This window comes from Alligator mississippiensis, chromosome 1 (assembly GCF_030867095.1).
Source record: "Alligator mississippiensis isolate rAllMis1 chromosome 1, rAllMis1, whole genome shotgun sequence".
Classification (NCBI taxonomy): Eukaryota; Metazoa; Chordata; order Crocodylia; family Alligatoridae; genus Alligator; species Alligator mississippiensis.
In genome coordinates, this window is record NC_081824.1 from 20,542,792 (window position 1) to 20,558,378 (window position 15,587).

At 42.6% G+C, this 15,587-nt stretch overlaps 1 protein-coding gene across 2 annotated transcripts in view; it reads left to right on the top strand.

Annotated features, from left to right (window-relative positions):
• WDR35 (WD repeat domain 35) overlaps positions 1–15,587 on the top strand; it is a 70,231-nt gene that overhangs the window by 23,121 nt on the left and 31,523 nt on the right. For both annotated transcript variants that reach the window (XR_009462797.1, XM_019481640.2), the window contains exons 11-14: positions 239–299; positions 7,249–7,393; positions 9,876–9,945; positions 12,586–12,639. Coding sequence is in view for 1 of the 2 variants with exons in the window: in XM_019481640.2 (XP_019337185.1) it covers positions 239–299; positions 7,249–7,393; positions 9,876–9,945; positions 12,586–12,639 (330 nt within the window). In the remaining variant the exon portion in view is untranslated. The remainder of the gene's footprint in view (positions 1–238; positions 300–7,248; positions 7,394–9,875; positions 9,946–12,585; positions 12,640–15,587) is intronic.

A 15,587-nucleotide genomic window follows, 5' to 3' on the forward strand; every position in this document is an offset into this window, starting at 1 on the left:
TTCTTTAATGTCAGCTTTGGTCTAGTCAATTTAGTCTTTTAGTTTAATCCAGTTGGTCTTTTTCCTGTTTAATACTTTGTGTCACATACAGAGGTAGGAGGTAAGTGTAGTGACATAGCTCTCATTTTTATATTGCTTTATTTGTACTTTTGCTTTGGTACTTTAGCTCAAATAGAAAATATTGATGTACTAAAATACACACATAGTAATATTGATACTTGCTTTTATTTCCAAACAGTATGTGCTGGTTCTGTGCAATTCTATTGGTACTCCTTTGGATCCAAAATATATTGACATTGGTAAGCAACACTGCTAACAATATTAAGTTTTTGGTTTTCCTACTCCTTATACAAATTGTGATTTAAATTACCATATAAAACTATTGGTCATTAAGGCAAAACGCTAGTTTTTGCAAGCCCATACACTCTGCCCGCTCTGTGTAGTATCTACTATGATTCTCTATTGTGTTGGCTACTAAATCTCCCTTAGATTTTTTTAAACTATAATGGGAATATAATCAGTAGGCATTCCTGCTGACCGTGGTTCCTGCATAGAAAACTAACATGTTAAGATATGCATGTAAAGCTGCTATTTTTTAATTAGCAAAATAACTATTCTTTATGTCAGTAAATCTTTTTAATGATTCTAATTACCCATTACAGTTACAATGATTGTAAATCTAGAAAAGTAGGGGTAATATGGACCTCAGGAAGTGATCTAGCTCTAAACCATCCTAGACAATTGTTTGTCTAAACTACTCTTAAAAACTACCAAGGCTGGAGAATCCGCAGCCTCTCTAGGTGATTTGTTTTACTGCTTACCCATACTTGTAGTGAGAAAGTTCTTCCTAATATCCAACCTAAATTTCCCTTGCTGCAGCTTATAACCTTTGCTTCTTGTCCTGTCCCCTGTGCCCACCATCCTCCTTTTAAACTTCACATACTAGAAGACTGTTATCAAGCCCTCTCCACTCACACTCGCACTCACACTCTTATTGACTCCAGGCTGAATGATGACAGTTCTTCCAACCTCTCCTCATAAGTCATGTTTTCCAGACCAGACCTCTAATGATTTTTGTTGTCCTCTGCTGAGCTCTTATTTGTCCACATCTATCTTGAAGTGTAGTGCCCAAAATTGGACATAGCACTGCAGGTGAGGCCTCAGCATTGCTGAATAGCGTGGAAGAATCAATTCCCTTGACTTGCAAATGGTGCTGCTATTAATACTATGCTATTAACTCCAAGAAGGATGTGGATGGATTGGAAAGAGTCCAGCGAAGAGCAACCACAATTATTGGAAGTCTGGAAAACATGACTTATGAGAAGAGGCTGAAAGAGCTAGGGTTAGTTAGTCTGGAGAAGAGAAGACCAAAATGAGAGTTGGGATACCTGAAGGGTGATTTGTAGAGAGGGTAGAGATGAGATTTTCTCTGTAGCTGATTGACCTCAAGCTGCAGCAGAGAAAAGTTAGTCAGGAGATTTGGAGGAATTTTCTGACTACAAGGGTGGGCAAGCATTGCACCAGGCTGCCTAGAGAATCGGGGAATCTGCACTTGGAAACTGTGGGGGAGAGTATGGAGGAGGCCGTGTGGTGTGTGGTTCAGAGGGAGCATGGGGGGAATGGACAAAGTGTATGGGGAGGGGAGCACATGAGATCTGCATGGTGCCTGGGAGAGGAGTGTGGAGAGAACACGTGGGGTGGGATGTGGGGAGACTGCATGGGTGAGGGGGTCAATAAAGGCAGATTACATGATGTTGGGGTGAGCATGGAGTAGATTGCACAGCACGGCCTGTGCAGGTTGTGCGGTGAGGAGTGTGAGCTCACGAAGGATTGTGTGGTGCAGCTGAGGGGGTGGGGAGGAAGCATGATGGGGGCTGCGTAGAGGCAGGGGAGCTGCTGCAGCTCCAGCTCTGGCCCTGACCGGAAGCTTCTGTCCTTTTGCTGTGTATCTGTAAACCTTTTCTATCCCTTTTACTTTGTTTCCTTCTTGCTCCTTGAAAGTAGGGACGAATGACACTGTTTATTCTACTTCAGAGTAAAAGTGTAAGGGATATGGGGCATAGAGCCTTCCACAGATGTAACTCGCTCCACTCTGGGGGAAAGGTGCTTCTTGGAAAGTGAGGACGTTGATGGACTTGACCCCAGTGTAGCTTCTAGTCAGTAGCTCTAGTCAGCTCCATCCTGTGGAGCCCTTTGCTCAGTGCCAACTATGGGAACTATTTCTGGCTCCTCTGCCCCCTAATGGTGATGGGCTTTAATGGCACCGACTGGAGACCGCTGTCTTCAGAGAACTGGTCGTGTGCCTGCTCTGGATACTTGTGTAATTTTAGTTGGGAGTAAAATCCAAGGTGAATTGACCCAGGGTTAGTGTTATGTGTCCCCATTCTGGATCTCTGATATGGTAAGAACATAGGGAACAGGAGGAAAATAAATGGGAGTGTGGGGCCATTACTCAGCAACTCAGGAGACCTGGTTACTGGCACCCAGGAGAAAGCTGAACACCTGAATGACTGCCTCGCTTCGGTCTTTCACTGGACCAAGGGGAAAACCATGCCAGATAGCGCAGAGGATGAGCACGGTAGGAATAATCACCTTCCTACTATTGCCATAGAATTGATGTATGACCAATTAATAACATTAGACTTATATAAGTCAGCAGGACTGGATGTTCTTCATCCGAGAGTACTGAAGGAGCTGGCCGAAGTCATTGTGGAGCCCCTAGAAAAACTCCTTTCATAACTCATGGCACTCTGGAGAAGTCCCTGAGGACTAGAAAAGGGCCAGTGTTGTGCCCATCCACAAGAAGGGCAGGAGGGAGGACCCGGGTAACTATAGGCCAGTCAGCCTAACTTCCATCCTAGGGAAAATCATACAAAAGTTCATCAAGAACTTTGTCTGCAATAAGCTTGCAGAAGGTAAGATTTGAATGACAGCCAGCAAGCGTGGCTTTGTTGCAGGCAGGTCTTGCCTTACCAACCTCATCTGCTTCTATGACCAGGTAACTCGCCATCTGGACATGAGAAAGCAGGTTGACATTGTATACCTAGACTTCCAAAAGGCCTTTGATCTAGTATTCCACAATGTCTTTGTGAGAAAATTGGAGGATTGTGGGCTTAACTCTGAGACAGTCAAGTGGATGAGAAACTGGCTGCAGGATAGGACCCAGAGAATTGTAGTGAATGGATTTGTGTCATTCTGGTGAGAAGTGGGTATCCCGCAGGCGTCAGTGCTTGGTCCAGTACTTTTCAACATCTTTATTACCAATTTGGATGTGGGGTTGAAGAGTTCACTGGCCAAGTTCGCGGATGACACCCAAGTTGTGGGGTAGCATGGTGGTGCTTGAAGATAGGCTACAGGTGGACCTAGACCGGCTAGCAAGTTGGGTGGATGGGAACCTGCTGAAGTTCAACGTTGATAAATGTAAAGTGCTTCATCTCATTACAAGCAACCCCCAACGCACCTGCAGCCTTGGTGGCACCAAATTGACCAGCACCACCAATGAAAGGGACCTGGGGGTAATAATAGATCACAGTATGAATATGAGCCAGCAGTGCGATGCTGTAGCCAGTAGGGCAGATAATACTGTGGCATGCATCAATCGATGCATCTCCAGCAAAACCAAGGAGGTGATTCTTCTGCTTTACTCAGCACTGGTGAGACCACAGCTAGAGTACTGTGTCCAGTTCTGGGCACCACACTTTAACAAGGATGTGGATAAGCTTGAGAGAGTCAAAGAAGAGCTACTTATATGATCAGAGTCAGAAAAGGCAAGCCCTATGAGGAAAGGCTGAGGGATCTGGGACTCTTCTGCCTGAGGAAAAGAAGGCTGAGAGGGGACCTGGTAGCAGATTATCGCTACACTACAGGAGTACATCAAATGCTTGGTGAACAACTGTTTGCCAGGGCACCCGAGGGGAAAACCAGGAGTAATGGCCACAAACTCCTGGACGATCGATTCAGGCTCAACATTGGGAAAAACTTCTTTACAATCAGGGTGTCCAGACTGTGGAATAAGCTCCCTCCAGAGGTGGTGCAATCGCCTACCCTGGAAATCTTCAAGAGGAAACTAGACATTCTGTTTACTGGGGTCATCTGACCCCCAGTTGTCTTTCCTGCTTGGTGCAGGGGGCTGGACCCAATGATCTTCCAAGGTCCCTTCTGGCCTTACAATCTATGAACCTATGAACTTTTCTTTTATCAGCATTTTAAAAATTCTTTAACATATTAAGAAAAAACTATGTAATTTCTTCCACTTCTCAAGTGTCAGATTGTAAATCTATTCTCTAAATAGATCTACAATGTTCCTTACTAAGATCAGTTTATCATTTGGGAAATAGCTAAGCATTCATACCTAGAGAAGGCAAATACTTGGGGTAGGACTATTTGCTTTCCTTGAAAGATTTTTGTAGTCTCGTTAGATCAAACTCAACAAATAGGTCTTTCATTAGGCTATGGTAAACACGCCAAAGACTCAGCATTTTTGTTTCATATGCATCCTGTAAAATTCCTTTTTAAGTAGGCCTGCCAAATCTACAGAAGGGTAAAAGTAGACAAACAAATGCCTTTGAGTGAAAGTTCTGAAACATGGTATCCTGATTCTGGCTTCACTACTCCATTGTTTTGCATTATTTTATCCTCCTTAGAGATACAAATTTCCATAACAATTTTAACTATCCTTCAACTCTCTGGTGTAGGGACAGCTTGTGGTAGGTATATATATAATTTAATATCTATGAAATCAAACTCATAATATATTGTTGTACTACACTCTTTGTTATGGTTGAAGTTCTTTGATAGCAGAAAGTAATTGATCTCCATTCAGCAAGCTACTTAAGTGTGTGCCTAAATTTAAGTGCAAAAATAGCCCTATTGAAATCTTTATGGGGATGAGACTTTAAAAAAAAACCATTAAAGGTAGAGGCATAGCTCTAATAAATCTTAAAAATAAATCTGAATCTAATAAAAAAGCCCCCCCCCAAAAAAACAAACAAACAAACATGTTTTTGCTTAAAACTTATCAGCTTTCGTGGTCTGTGTGGTCATAACCTTATAAACAAAATTCATTATCTCTTTTTTCCCATCCAATTACTGGGGGCTTGTTCACTCTTTTCAATCAATTTATGTGTTCTAAATTTGGTTTTATTAAACCAGATGAACACCTTGCTGGGATCATTTGACCCCAGTACTCTTTCCTGCCATGGCAGGGGGTCGGACTTGATGATCTGCTCAGGTCCCTTTCGACCCTACCAACTATGAAACTATGAAATAGCTGTGCTGTTTAGTGAATGTCCAGTTTTATCAGAAAATTAAACAAAATCCGGTTCGTGGCATAACACAGTTATTAAGGTGTAGAGCGTTTGATATTTGTTCACTGGTACTAAACCTAAAATTTCTGGTTTGCAACCAAAGAACCTGCATCTCAGAAATCATAAAAATGTGATCACATTTTTTATTTAAAGGATGAAAGAATCATGACTGTTATGAAATGTACAGCTGTGCACCAATTAGACTAGAATGAATGTGATTGATACCTTGTAAAGAGTTCACGAATGCAGTTGAGTGCCAAATAAATGTTCTTCAGTCAGTTGCATCTCCCGTCAGCTGTACGTTGGTACATATTTCTTCAATTCCATTTCTTTCTTTTGTTTGAAGTTCTATAAAGAGTTCTTCTCTTTTTGATTAGGAAATCTCTTGCTATATAAGGGAACTAAAAAAATACATTTCTAAATTCTCTTATGTTAACAAAGCCCTTAAACTCATTCTCTGTGGACTGTGGTAATTTTTTTAACCAATTCAGAGGTTGTGGTGGTGGGGAGTCACATCTCAGGAATGTGCATCTGCTACAACTATTACCTCGGCATGCTCCAGCAGCTATATAAGTAAGGGAAATCTCTTTAAATGAAACCCTGGGTGAAGCAGGACTGAAGTAGCAATAGGTTTGCTACATTTGTATTGCTACAGGTGTGCTTAGAAGTTAGTTATGGTTGTTTGGGAGTGATGTAGCCATGGTGGTCCAGGATTGATGCTAGAAGCTAGGGGTTTTGTGGATGGTGTCTTTACTGCATGGTTGGGATTAAGTTAGGCAAGCTTTCGAATACAAGGCAGTCTTCATCAGGTCTTACCAGGTTAGTTACATCATACAAGTTACCAATGAATCACGTTTTCAATACCACACTGGGTTTAGTCCCAATTAGTTCAGTTTGGTGTTCTTCTGTATTGTGAGTGAATCTGTACCTTTTGGTTGTAGGTAGCTAATTATTAAAATAAACAGATAACTGCATGTAAACTGCTGCTCTGTATTAAAGATATTGTTTAGATACAGAGTATCAGCATTAAAGCTCCTCAGCTTGATTCTGTACCCTTGTTGTACAGTATTCTACATCCATTAGCTACCTTTTATAGTTCCCTTTCAGTCTTAGGAATATGAAAACTCATTCAGCCACCCTTTATCCATCTGTTTGCTCTTTTATTGCTTCTTTTTGTGGTGGGTTTATAGTGCCCTTCAGAGTTATACACTAGTTTTATACTTTAGTAGAATTTTGCATGGTTTAAAGCAAGGCTGTTGCACATTAAACAGGCTGCATCAGGATGAGCAGTGCATCCCCTGGCTCACGTGCCATGCAGGGGCCTCTCTCCTACACCATGCTGTACATGTGCCCCCTATCCTCCTACACTGCACTCAGCTCAGTCCTCTCTCAGCTCCCTGGCCCTCCCCCTAAGCTCCCAGGGCCACAGGTTGGGTTACGTAAAAAATACTGGGTACTGCACCACTCCTTAGGGCAGGGGTGAGCAAAATGCGGCCTGACAAGCCTTTCTATCAGGGCCCCTAAAAAACTTAGAAAATTAATATTTCTCTGCTCCTGGCTGCCTGTCATGCAGCTCTTGGGGAGAGCAATTTAACCTCTCGGGGGCTGCAAATTAACAGCCTGGAGGCTACAAATTAACCCCTGTGGGCTGCAGGTGGCCTGTGGGCTGCCACTTGAATAGCCCTGATTTATGGAAAGGAAAGACTTTTGAGGTCTCTGTATCTTCCATGTAAGAGAGGTCCCAAGCCTGCTTTTCATCCAGAAGGTTGTCTGTCTATCCCAACCATGCAGTTAGTCAGGTAGAAGATATCACCCACAATGGTCCTTGCTTCTTACATATAACTATTTTTAACAGTGAATGATGTAATGCTGTGCATGTACTTTATTTGGCTATGTGAAAGAAGACTGCTTTTTACAGCTGTTATCTGGATTTTTATGACAGGGCCGTTGTTCGTTACAATGACCAAAACCCATGTGATAGCAGCTTCAAAAGAAGCTTTTTACATCTGGCAATATCGTGTGGCCAAGAAGCTCACAGCAATGGAAATTAATCAGGTGGCTCGGACTAGAAAAGAAGGCAGAGAAAGGTTTGTCTTCAGGCTTTGTCTTTTTCTTTTGCTTTATCCAGTATGACAGTGAATTCACCTCTCTCTTCATACTTGCTTGAAATAGCTGCTCTGCCACCTTTCATTTTTATTAATTTAAATTGGCTTATTCACCAGTCAGTCTGAATATACATCCAGGATTAGCTCTTTTATGATAAAATGTGTTATTATCTAAACCTTTCTTAAAATGGAGCTTGTTCACACACTCCTACCTCGGTGACTTCCTGTTTAGTGTTTCCCTTTGGTAGCTTCCTTTTTTTCTTGCCACTGGCAGAGCTTCAAATTTTTCCCACTTTTTTCACCTCTGTAAACTCTGTCCTTAGACACATTCTTCCATTTCTGTGACTTTTAACTTCTGTTGCCATTTTGATGACTCCTAGGGCTACTTTTCCAACCCTGACTTGTCCCTTCTAAGCAGGCCCATGTCTCAGACTATCTTTGACCTCTTAAGTTGTATATGGCGTGCTACCATAAAATTATAGACTTATAGAAAAATGTGGCTGAAAGAGACTTTGGGAGGTCATCTAATCACCCCTGTGCTCAAGGCAGGATCGTCCTTGATTAAATCATCCCACTCAGCTCAGACCCAACAAAAGATGCACTCGCTGCATCTTTCCTCCAAAAGGCTTTCTTCTCACTCTTGTCTGTAGCAGTGGCAGTGATACCATTACTCTCCAAAGAGTTGTGATCTGAGCATGATTTTATTTTTAACTACTATGTCCGCTTTCCACACAGGTGCTATCTCAAAATCCACCAGGTTCTCTCTGTTCCCACATTTCCTTGTTCATGTGTGGCACTGTGTCTGATTACTGTATTTACTTAAATACCACACTTGCCTTTTCCCCAAAAATTAGCCTTCCAAAACTGAGAAGTGGGGTGTATGTCTTATGTGGGGAAGCTGATTTTATATAATTTACCTGGGCGCTAATACATGTGCAGCGAGGCTGTCGGAGCAGACTCGATTAATTGAGTCTCCTGGAGTGTGGTGATTACTATGATCCAACAGACTCCAGCATCATGTGTTTTAGTGTCCTTGCACTGAAAAATGGTGGCGGGGGCACTTTAACTAAAGCTTGTTCAACGAGCTTTAGTTAAAGCACCGCCGCTGCCATTTTTCAGCACAGAGATGATGATACACGTGATGGTCTTTAATTAGAGCAGCTCCAAGAGCCACTCTGATTAAAATGTCCCCTCCGCACTCCTGGAGCACGTGTATAAATACCTCCTGATTCCTGCTAATTGTTCTTAACTCCTCTCGCCTTCTTAATGGTCTTGACAGTCTGCAAATCAAGCTAGTTCTTCCTTTGCAATTTTGCTGTCTTCTAGCTACTCTTCTTCTATTTCACAGCCCCAAATACTGATTTTAGCTCTTTTCAAAATCCTAGTTCTGCCTATGGTGTCCAGTCTTTAACAGCACAGTTTCAGCTTTTGGTTCAGCAGCCAAGAACTGTTGATATGTCATATATGAAAGTGTTAAAACTAGTTTTTCCCCGAACAGGGAAGAGAGGGTGAGTGAGCTGAAGGTTAGGCTGTGTCCCTGCTCTCTGCAGCCATAACTGTGGAAAAATGTTTTCTTCTTCATTTATGGCTTTCCAAAAATGATGTGTGTGTCTTATTTGTGGCATGTGGAAACATATGGTATTTATTTGTGTTATCATAGTACCTAGTGCTTCTGCTCATGGCTCATGATTCCTTTGGGCTAGGCGTTGTACAAAAACAGAACACATGGATTGTTTTTGCCACAAAGACCAGTTCAAGGTTATGTCTACATTGCTGTTTGAACTGCTAGGACAGTGCTATGGAAGCTGTCCCTTCCCTGCTGCACATGCAGCTCTGCCAGTAGATGGAATTTTCCTGCCACCACCAGAGCTACACGTGACAGACAAGTGAAAAAATGCACTCTGTTGCCATAAAACCACATTTTGCTGGCAGGGTGATGTCCATACTTGGAGTTTTGCCAGCAGAGCAACATTGGACTTTTGGGGGTAATCCTAGCCAATATATTATGGCTGGCAGAGCTAAGATGCAACAGATGAAGACGGGATCACCAGGAAACAAGCCAGTATTGGTCTTCATGATAGGTCTCATGATTGCCAAGGGGGAGAGTTGTGAGGATGCTTCTGAAAGGAGATAATGCCCTAGTTTTGTGAATAAAGCATGAAGGCAATGAAAAGGAAACATGGGTGATGGATGCCAATGTCCAAGTGTGAATCAATCTCTTGCTACTGAATGAGGGAGGATAGGAATGTAGGAATGGCTTGTGAAGGGTCTTGAAAGTGAAGACTAGTACCTAGCTCGTTTTTGATACAGCGAAGACTAACTTTACTTTGAACTGATTTAAAAGAACCCTTTCAGAGCTTAAAAACAGTCTTTCAGAAATTTGGCCAAATTGAAGTAATTTTTTTCAGACTTGAAGCTCTGTTTTTCACTTAAATTGATCCCTTTTACCTTTGGCAAACTTCAGGATCTATCACATTGATGACACTCCTTCAGGAGCAGCAGATGGGGTACTTGATTACAGCAAAGCCATTCATGTAAGTACCACTTTTAACCAGTATGTTATACTGTCATTGTTTGCTTGAAAGAGAGCCTAGTGCTTCTCTGTTGTATTTGATGTGTATTAGAATAAACCGAGCTATTAAATAGCAATTTTTTCATTCCCATTTCATGTATGTTTTTTTGCCCTCTCCTGTTCTTACACACCATTTTTCTTATACATGCATAGAGTTTTGTAAACGAGTGCATTATCCTTTTCACAGAACTTCAGAGTTAGATACTTACTTCCAGGAGGGAGATATAGTTTGAACAGGATCCCTGTACAGGGAACTGGGGAGAGGTAGACACCTCCAAAAGGGGGTCAAAAAGTCTGGAGAAATCTAGAGGTAACCAATAGAAAATGCCAAGAACAGAAGTATGTCTGAACTCCTGCTACTCTTAGGAGCTTAGATGCCTGACTCAGGGCTGCCCATTAGGACCTTCCATTTACTTAGGATCCAAAATGAATGGTTCTGCTTTTGAGGTATGATGCCTGACTGACTCATGGTGGTGCTGGTGCCTCTTGCGTGATAGCTTAGTGGATAAAGGACTTGGTTAGGCTGTAGGAGAGCCTGGTCCTTCAGTCCCTCAAGTCAAGACTGTGTATTCATTTTATAATAAGTTTCATGGTTAAAAAAGAGAGAACCGTAAGAATAGGGACCAGATCTCAGGCTTCACCTCATCTGTTGAGTGCCCTAATTACAAGGTCACACAGACAGGCTCCCTCTTGTTTTTTGGTCTCATGGCTCTTCCATTGGCTGCTCAGTGGTCCCACTTCAATAGGAGGGGTTGAAGGGTGCGTCCATGCTGGTGACTGGTGGATGAGGATACACTCCTGAAAAGTGGCAGATGCGGGTTTGAATTTCCCCAGGCAGTGTGAGGCTAGAAGCCAGGTCTCCCACTTCCTGTGCTCTAGCTACTTGGTTCTTATGCAGAGATTTGGGCTGGTGTTAATGCCATCAGGAAAAATTAGCCATGCTTGGAGCTCTGCCATGGACCTACCTAGCACCAACCTGGATTGCCATTGAACTTAGGTGGAGTTGTGGGTCTCAGTGATCAAACTGGATTGCCTCTAAGGCTTTGAACAGACATGCATTTGTAGTGCTACGAGTACCTCAGAGCAATGAACATAGCTAGGAGGGAAGTGGGGGTAGGACGGGACATATGTTCACAGTCTCCTGGCTGGAGCACTACTAAGTTGTCACAATGGCATGCTTTCCAGCCAGGAGGTTGCTCCTTTTGCCCCAACCCAAGGGGAGCCTGTCAATGAGTCTGATCACTCACCTCTGGCCCTCTGCCCTGCTGGGGAGGGGGCCCACCAGGCAGGCTATCAGTGACCAGTGGGAGAGCGTGCTGCTTCACTAGGCTTCAGAATAACAGCAGTATCCCTGACAGCTGGGCATAGCACCCATGGTTCTTGCAGCGGTGGTGATGCCGGCAGCAGCAATCCTTGCCACCTCCCTCCCCGCCATGGTCCCTTTTTGACAGCAGTGCTGTTCCCAGTCAGCTTGTCCTGCTCCGTTACCACTTGTCTCCTTTCCCTGTATTATGGGATGCCTGGGGACTAAGAGACTCCCAGTAGTGTTGTTATATTTGGTTTACAAAACAGTGCTGTTTCAGTCAGGAACATTTTTGTAGTATTTCTGCCATTTTTAACATGCTGGGGCATATTCATCTGTCCCCTTGATTTCTGTAGTGCTTCAAAGGCATTTGTAATAATGCAGATATAACATTTGCCCACAGTCTAAGTGTTCACAGAAGTTCAAATCTAGGCAACATGTGAACTTTTTGATCCAGAGTGGAGGTGCCATCTGAATTTAGTCACATATTGAGTTTTGTGGCTTGTTTCACTTTTTGGAATTTAGGGACTTCAGTTACACGAGTGCCCGTTGAGGTGCCTACAAAACTAATCTGGATCTGATCCACAGCCTCCATACGAGAGAAATTTAATAAAAGCAAGAAAACAAGGTGTGAGTGACCATTATTTTTAAAAATAGCTGATAGCCCTTCTTATTGCTCTATTGAGATTAAAAACAAGATTAAACTGAACCAGGAGCTCTTTCTTATCTCAGCCTTCCATGCTCACTTTTGTTACTTTGATATTCTGTTGAAAACTAGAGCCTTGTAGACTTTCCATGTCTTCATGTTGTTTTACTTGTCCTATGAAGCATCTCTCACATTTGCATTAAGCAGTCTGCTTACCATTTCCCACTGTTTGATAACCCCTTCCCTGGTCAGCAGAAATCTGTAGATGCTTGTGGTGCCTAAGGTTTGTGTATTTATTGTTGACATATTTTATTTCTCTATTGTCAATCCCCAACTGTTGGAGGAGTTAACCTCTGGTTTAGAGTGCAAGAGGCAGAAGGCATAAAAGGGAGCAAGTGAAGTCCAATGCGCAGATATATTTGAAATTAACAATAACAAACTAACAGATTTATCTTTATTGAAGCACATTTCAAAAATTTTAAACTAATGACAGCATCTCTGTGACTGAACCTTTCCTCAGTGGCAAAAATGCAAGCCCATTCCAAGTTTTGGATCTCCTGGTTTGAAGTTTACTGTATTTATGGTCTGCTACTATTTTTGGACACTAAACTGCTTTTAAAACTAGTGTTCTGATAGAGCGTATATGATTTTAGGGAACAAGGGATCCAATTTCAGCAATAACAGCATCTGATAAGACACTCATTGTGGTAAGTAACAGTTTATGTAATTTATGATTGTCTGCTCATGGGCAGTGTAAGTCAAAAGAACTTTCCATGCGGATTTACGTAACTGTTCACATTTGAAGGAGTGAAAGGCTTGAATCCTTGTTGCAGGGGTTGGCTACATAAGGCCTGCGGCCAGGATCCAGCCCTTGAAGATATTTGAATCAACATGGGAAATTGGTGCTGTGCTGCTGTCCCCCCTACAGCACTGTCCTCCACTGACGAGCCTGCTACTCTGCAGCATCTGTGCTTCCTTCACTGCTGAGAAGTCAGATTAGTTTAGGCAGCTGGCTGCTGGGAAGAGGTAGAGACTTCCATCCTGCAGCCACAGCTAGGTCTATGGCCATCTTGGGCAAAAAACCCTTGCCTTATTGCACTAGTGTAGAAGGCAGGGTATTTGCATCTTACAGACTAACCAAAGTAGGTCGGTCTGTCTGTCTGTCTCTCTCTCCAAAGTAGAGGTGTATATACTTTGGTTAATTTATAACAGGAGTGTCCGAGATGTAGCCCATGGGGGCAGATCCTGCCCATGAACCATCTAATCTGGTCTGTGGGATTAGTTCTGGCCCCACATGCTGCATAGGGCATGTGGGCTAGACCTGGGCACATACTGCAAGCAGCATAGGGTTGATCTGGGCACTGTATGCAGCCCATGCCCCTTTACCCCCATCAGGGTTGGCTGGTTCAGCATATGGCACAAGGGACTGGACGGCCTGTTCATGTTGCATGTGGCACAGGGAGCCAGCACGGGTAATGCACTTCATATGGTGCCCCACCGATAGCTCTACATGCTGGCTTTGGGTCCAGTAGGGTGCTACATGGAGCATGCACCCCATGCTGGCTCCCTTGTGCTACATGCAGCATGCACACCATGAACCAGCCCTGGGGCTTGTGTGTAATGCCCCGGGGGCTGGCATGGCATGTGTGCCGCCTGTGGCACATGGGCTGAACCCAGCACTGCATATATCACAGGGTCTAGGGTGTCAGTAGTGTGCAGTTTCAGACTTGACTCCCATGCAGCCTGTAATACTAGCACCAGCCCACATGTTGTAGGCAGCATACTCTCTGTGCCAGCCCCAGGGGCTGGTGAATGGCAAGGAGTCTGTCCTGGTCTGACCTGCATACTGGCTCAGGTGGGGCCAGATGAGTTTGCCCCTGGTTTGTAAGGTGCAAATCTACCCTGCCTTCTACTTGATTTCAGGTTAATATGGCTAATTACATCTTATTAAGTTACTGCCATAATCACATTAATATATATTGAAACAATGTATAAAGAGACCAAGATCTATCTTCAACTTTATAAACCTAGTTTTTGCATCAGAAATGAAAGTATTACTTGGCTCTCATCTTAGAATATTTACCAACACTTGATGCATTCTGAGTACAGTTAAACACATGCAAATATGAACTGACCCTGAACACACTTTTTTCATATGCATGTTCTGTTTTATTCTGTGTTTTATGCTTTACAGTAAGCATGTCTTCTCACTAGGGTACCAGCTGTGCTTCAGGTTTGTTTGAACAGGGATGATGTTCTCAGCAGATTTATTGCCAAAAGCAATGAGTGTCTGCATTGCAATAAAATTGTGTATATAATATTATGGTTTATTTACACATTCAGAGGCTGGGCAATGTGGTAATGCTTTGGCTTTTTTTAAAAAAAAGCCTTTTTAAGTTCAGAGTTACCATTTTATTCAGTGTCGGAAGGTATAACATAAATAAAACAGTGTCTTTAAGGAGTATGGCTTCATTCACCCTAGTTGCTAGGTGTTTTTCATTTATTATGACAATCAGCCTTTTGTAATAAGGAGCCTGTCATATTATGCTCTCCATTTCTTGTCATCCATTTTACAAGAAGTATGTAAAGGACAGTCCAGTATTATACTGCTTGCCAAAGTAAATGGATTAAGATAAAGGTGGGGGAGAAGAGCATAGCCTAGTGGGGCTATTATTTGTTGTGTTGTTTCTTGCACTTGTGAGTTGGTTGTAAAATGGATCTCAGGATGTCTCTTCCAAACCTTAAATCCTTGGAGTATTAACTATTTAGCTATTTAAGTATTAACTATTTACATGAGATGATAGCATCATATATGACTGTAGGCCATTTATATTTTATTCTACATTACTGTGGAGAGAAGTGATAGTATCATTTTACTATTTAAGTTTCAACCTCAAGCATGACTGTACAAGACAAACTGCACGACAGTCTCTGCAGTAGTCCCTGCCTGGTGGCTTTCCAGCCCAGAAGGACAGATATAAGAAAAGAGAGCCAAACAAGAAAGGATCATTCTAGATTCTTAATTTGGCAATTTTTGTATCGTTTTCTTTTATGGCTCCCACAAAATAAGTAGGCCTGTTGAAGGTATTTGGACAAGGAAAGTAGGGAAGTCCAGCAAGGTAGGATTGGGAATTTGTTCTATTTATGAAACTTGGAATGTGAGAAAGATCTGTAAAGGGCAGCCAGGCTGGTAATGTCAGTATGTTGGTAGAATGCGTAGAATAATTAGAAACAGATTAGAGACAAAGATCTTCAGTTATATGAATTTTTACATGGCAAATGGGAAATGAGAAGAAATTTAAGTGGTCGTATCCAGTATAGAGATCATTTTGCTTGGTTTTGTCAGATATAAGTGGAAGGAAGCCTTATAGCTGTCAACTTGTAGGGTGGGGGTTGAAGAGAAGGTAGCTACAGTGGTTTGTATTGTAGAGAGGTACTTTGCCACATTAGTCTGACATCATAAAGAAGGCAGGGTAGATTTGCACCTTATAGACTAACCAAATCAGAGCTGCATAAGCTTTTGCAAGCAGTGGCTTACTTTATCAGGTGCTGTGAACAGTCTGTAGGAATTAAAAATTTATACAGAAAGCCGTGATTAGAAGGGGTGCAAAGGGTAGAATGCAAACATCGTGTAGCCCTCAAGGCTGAAATGAAA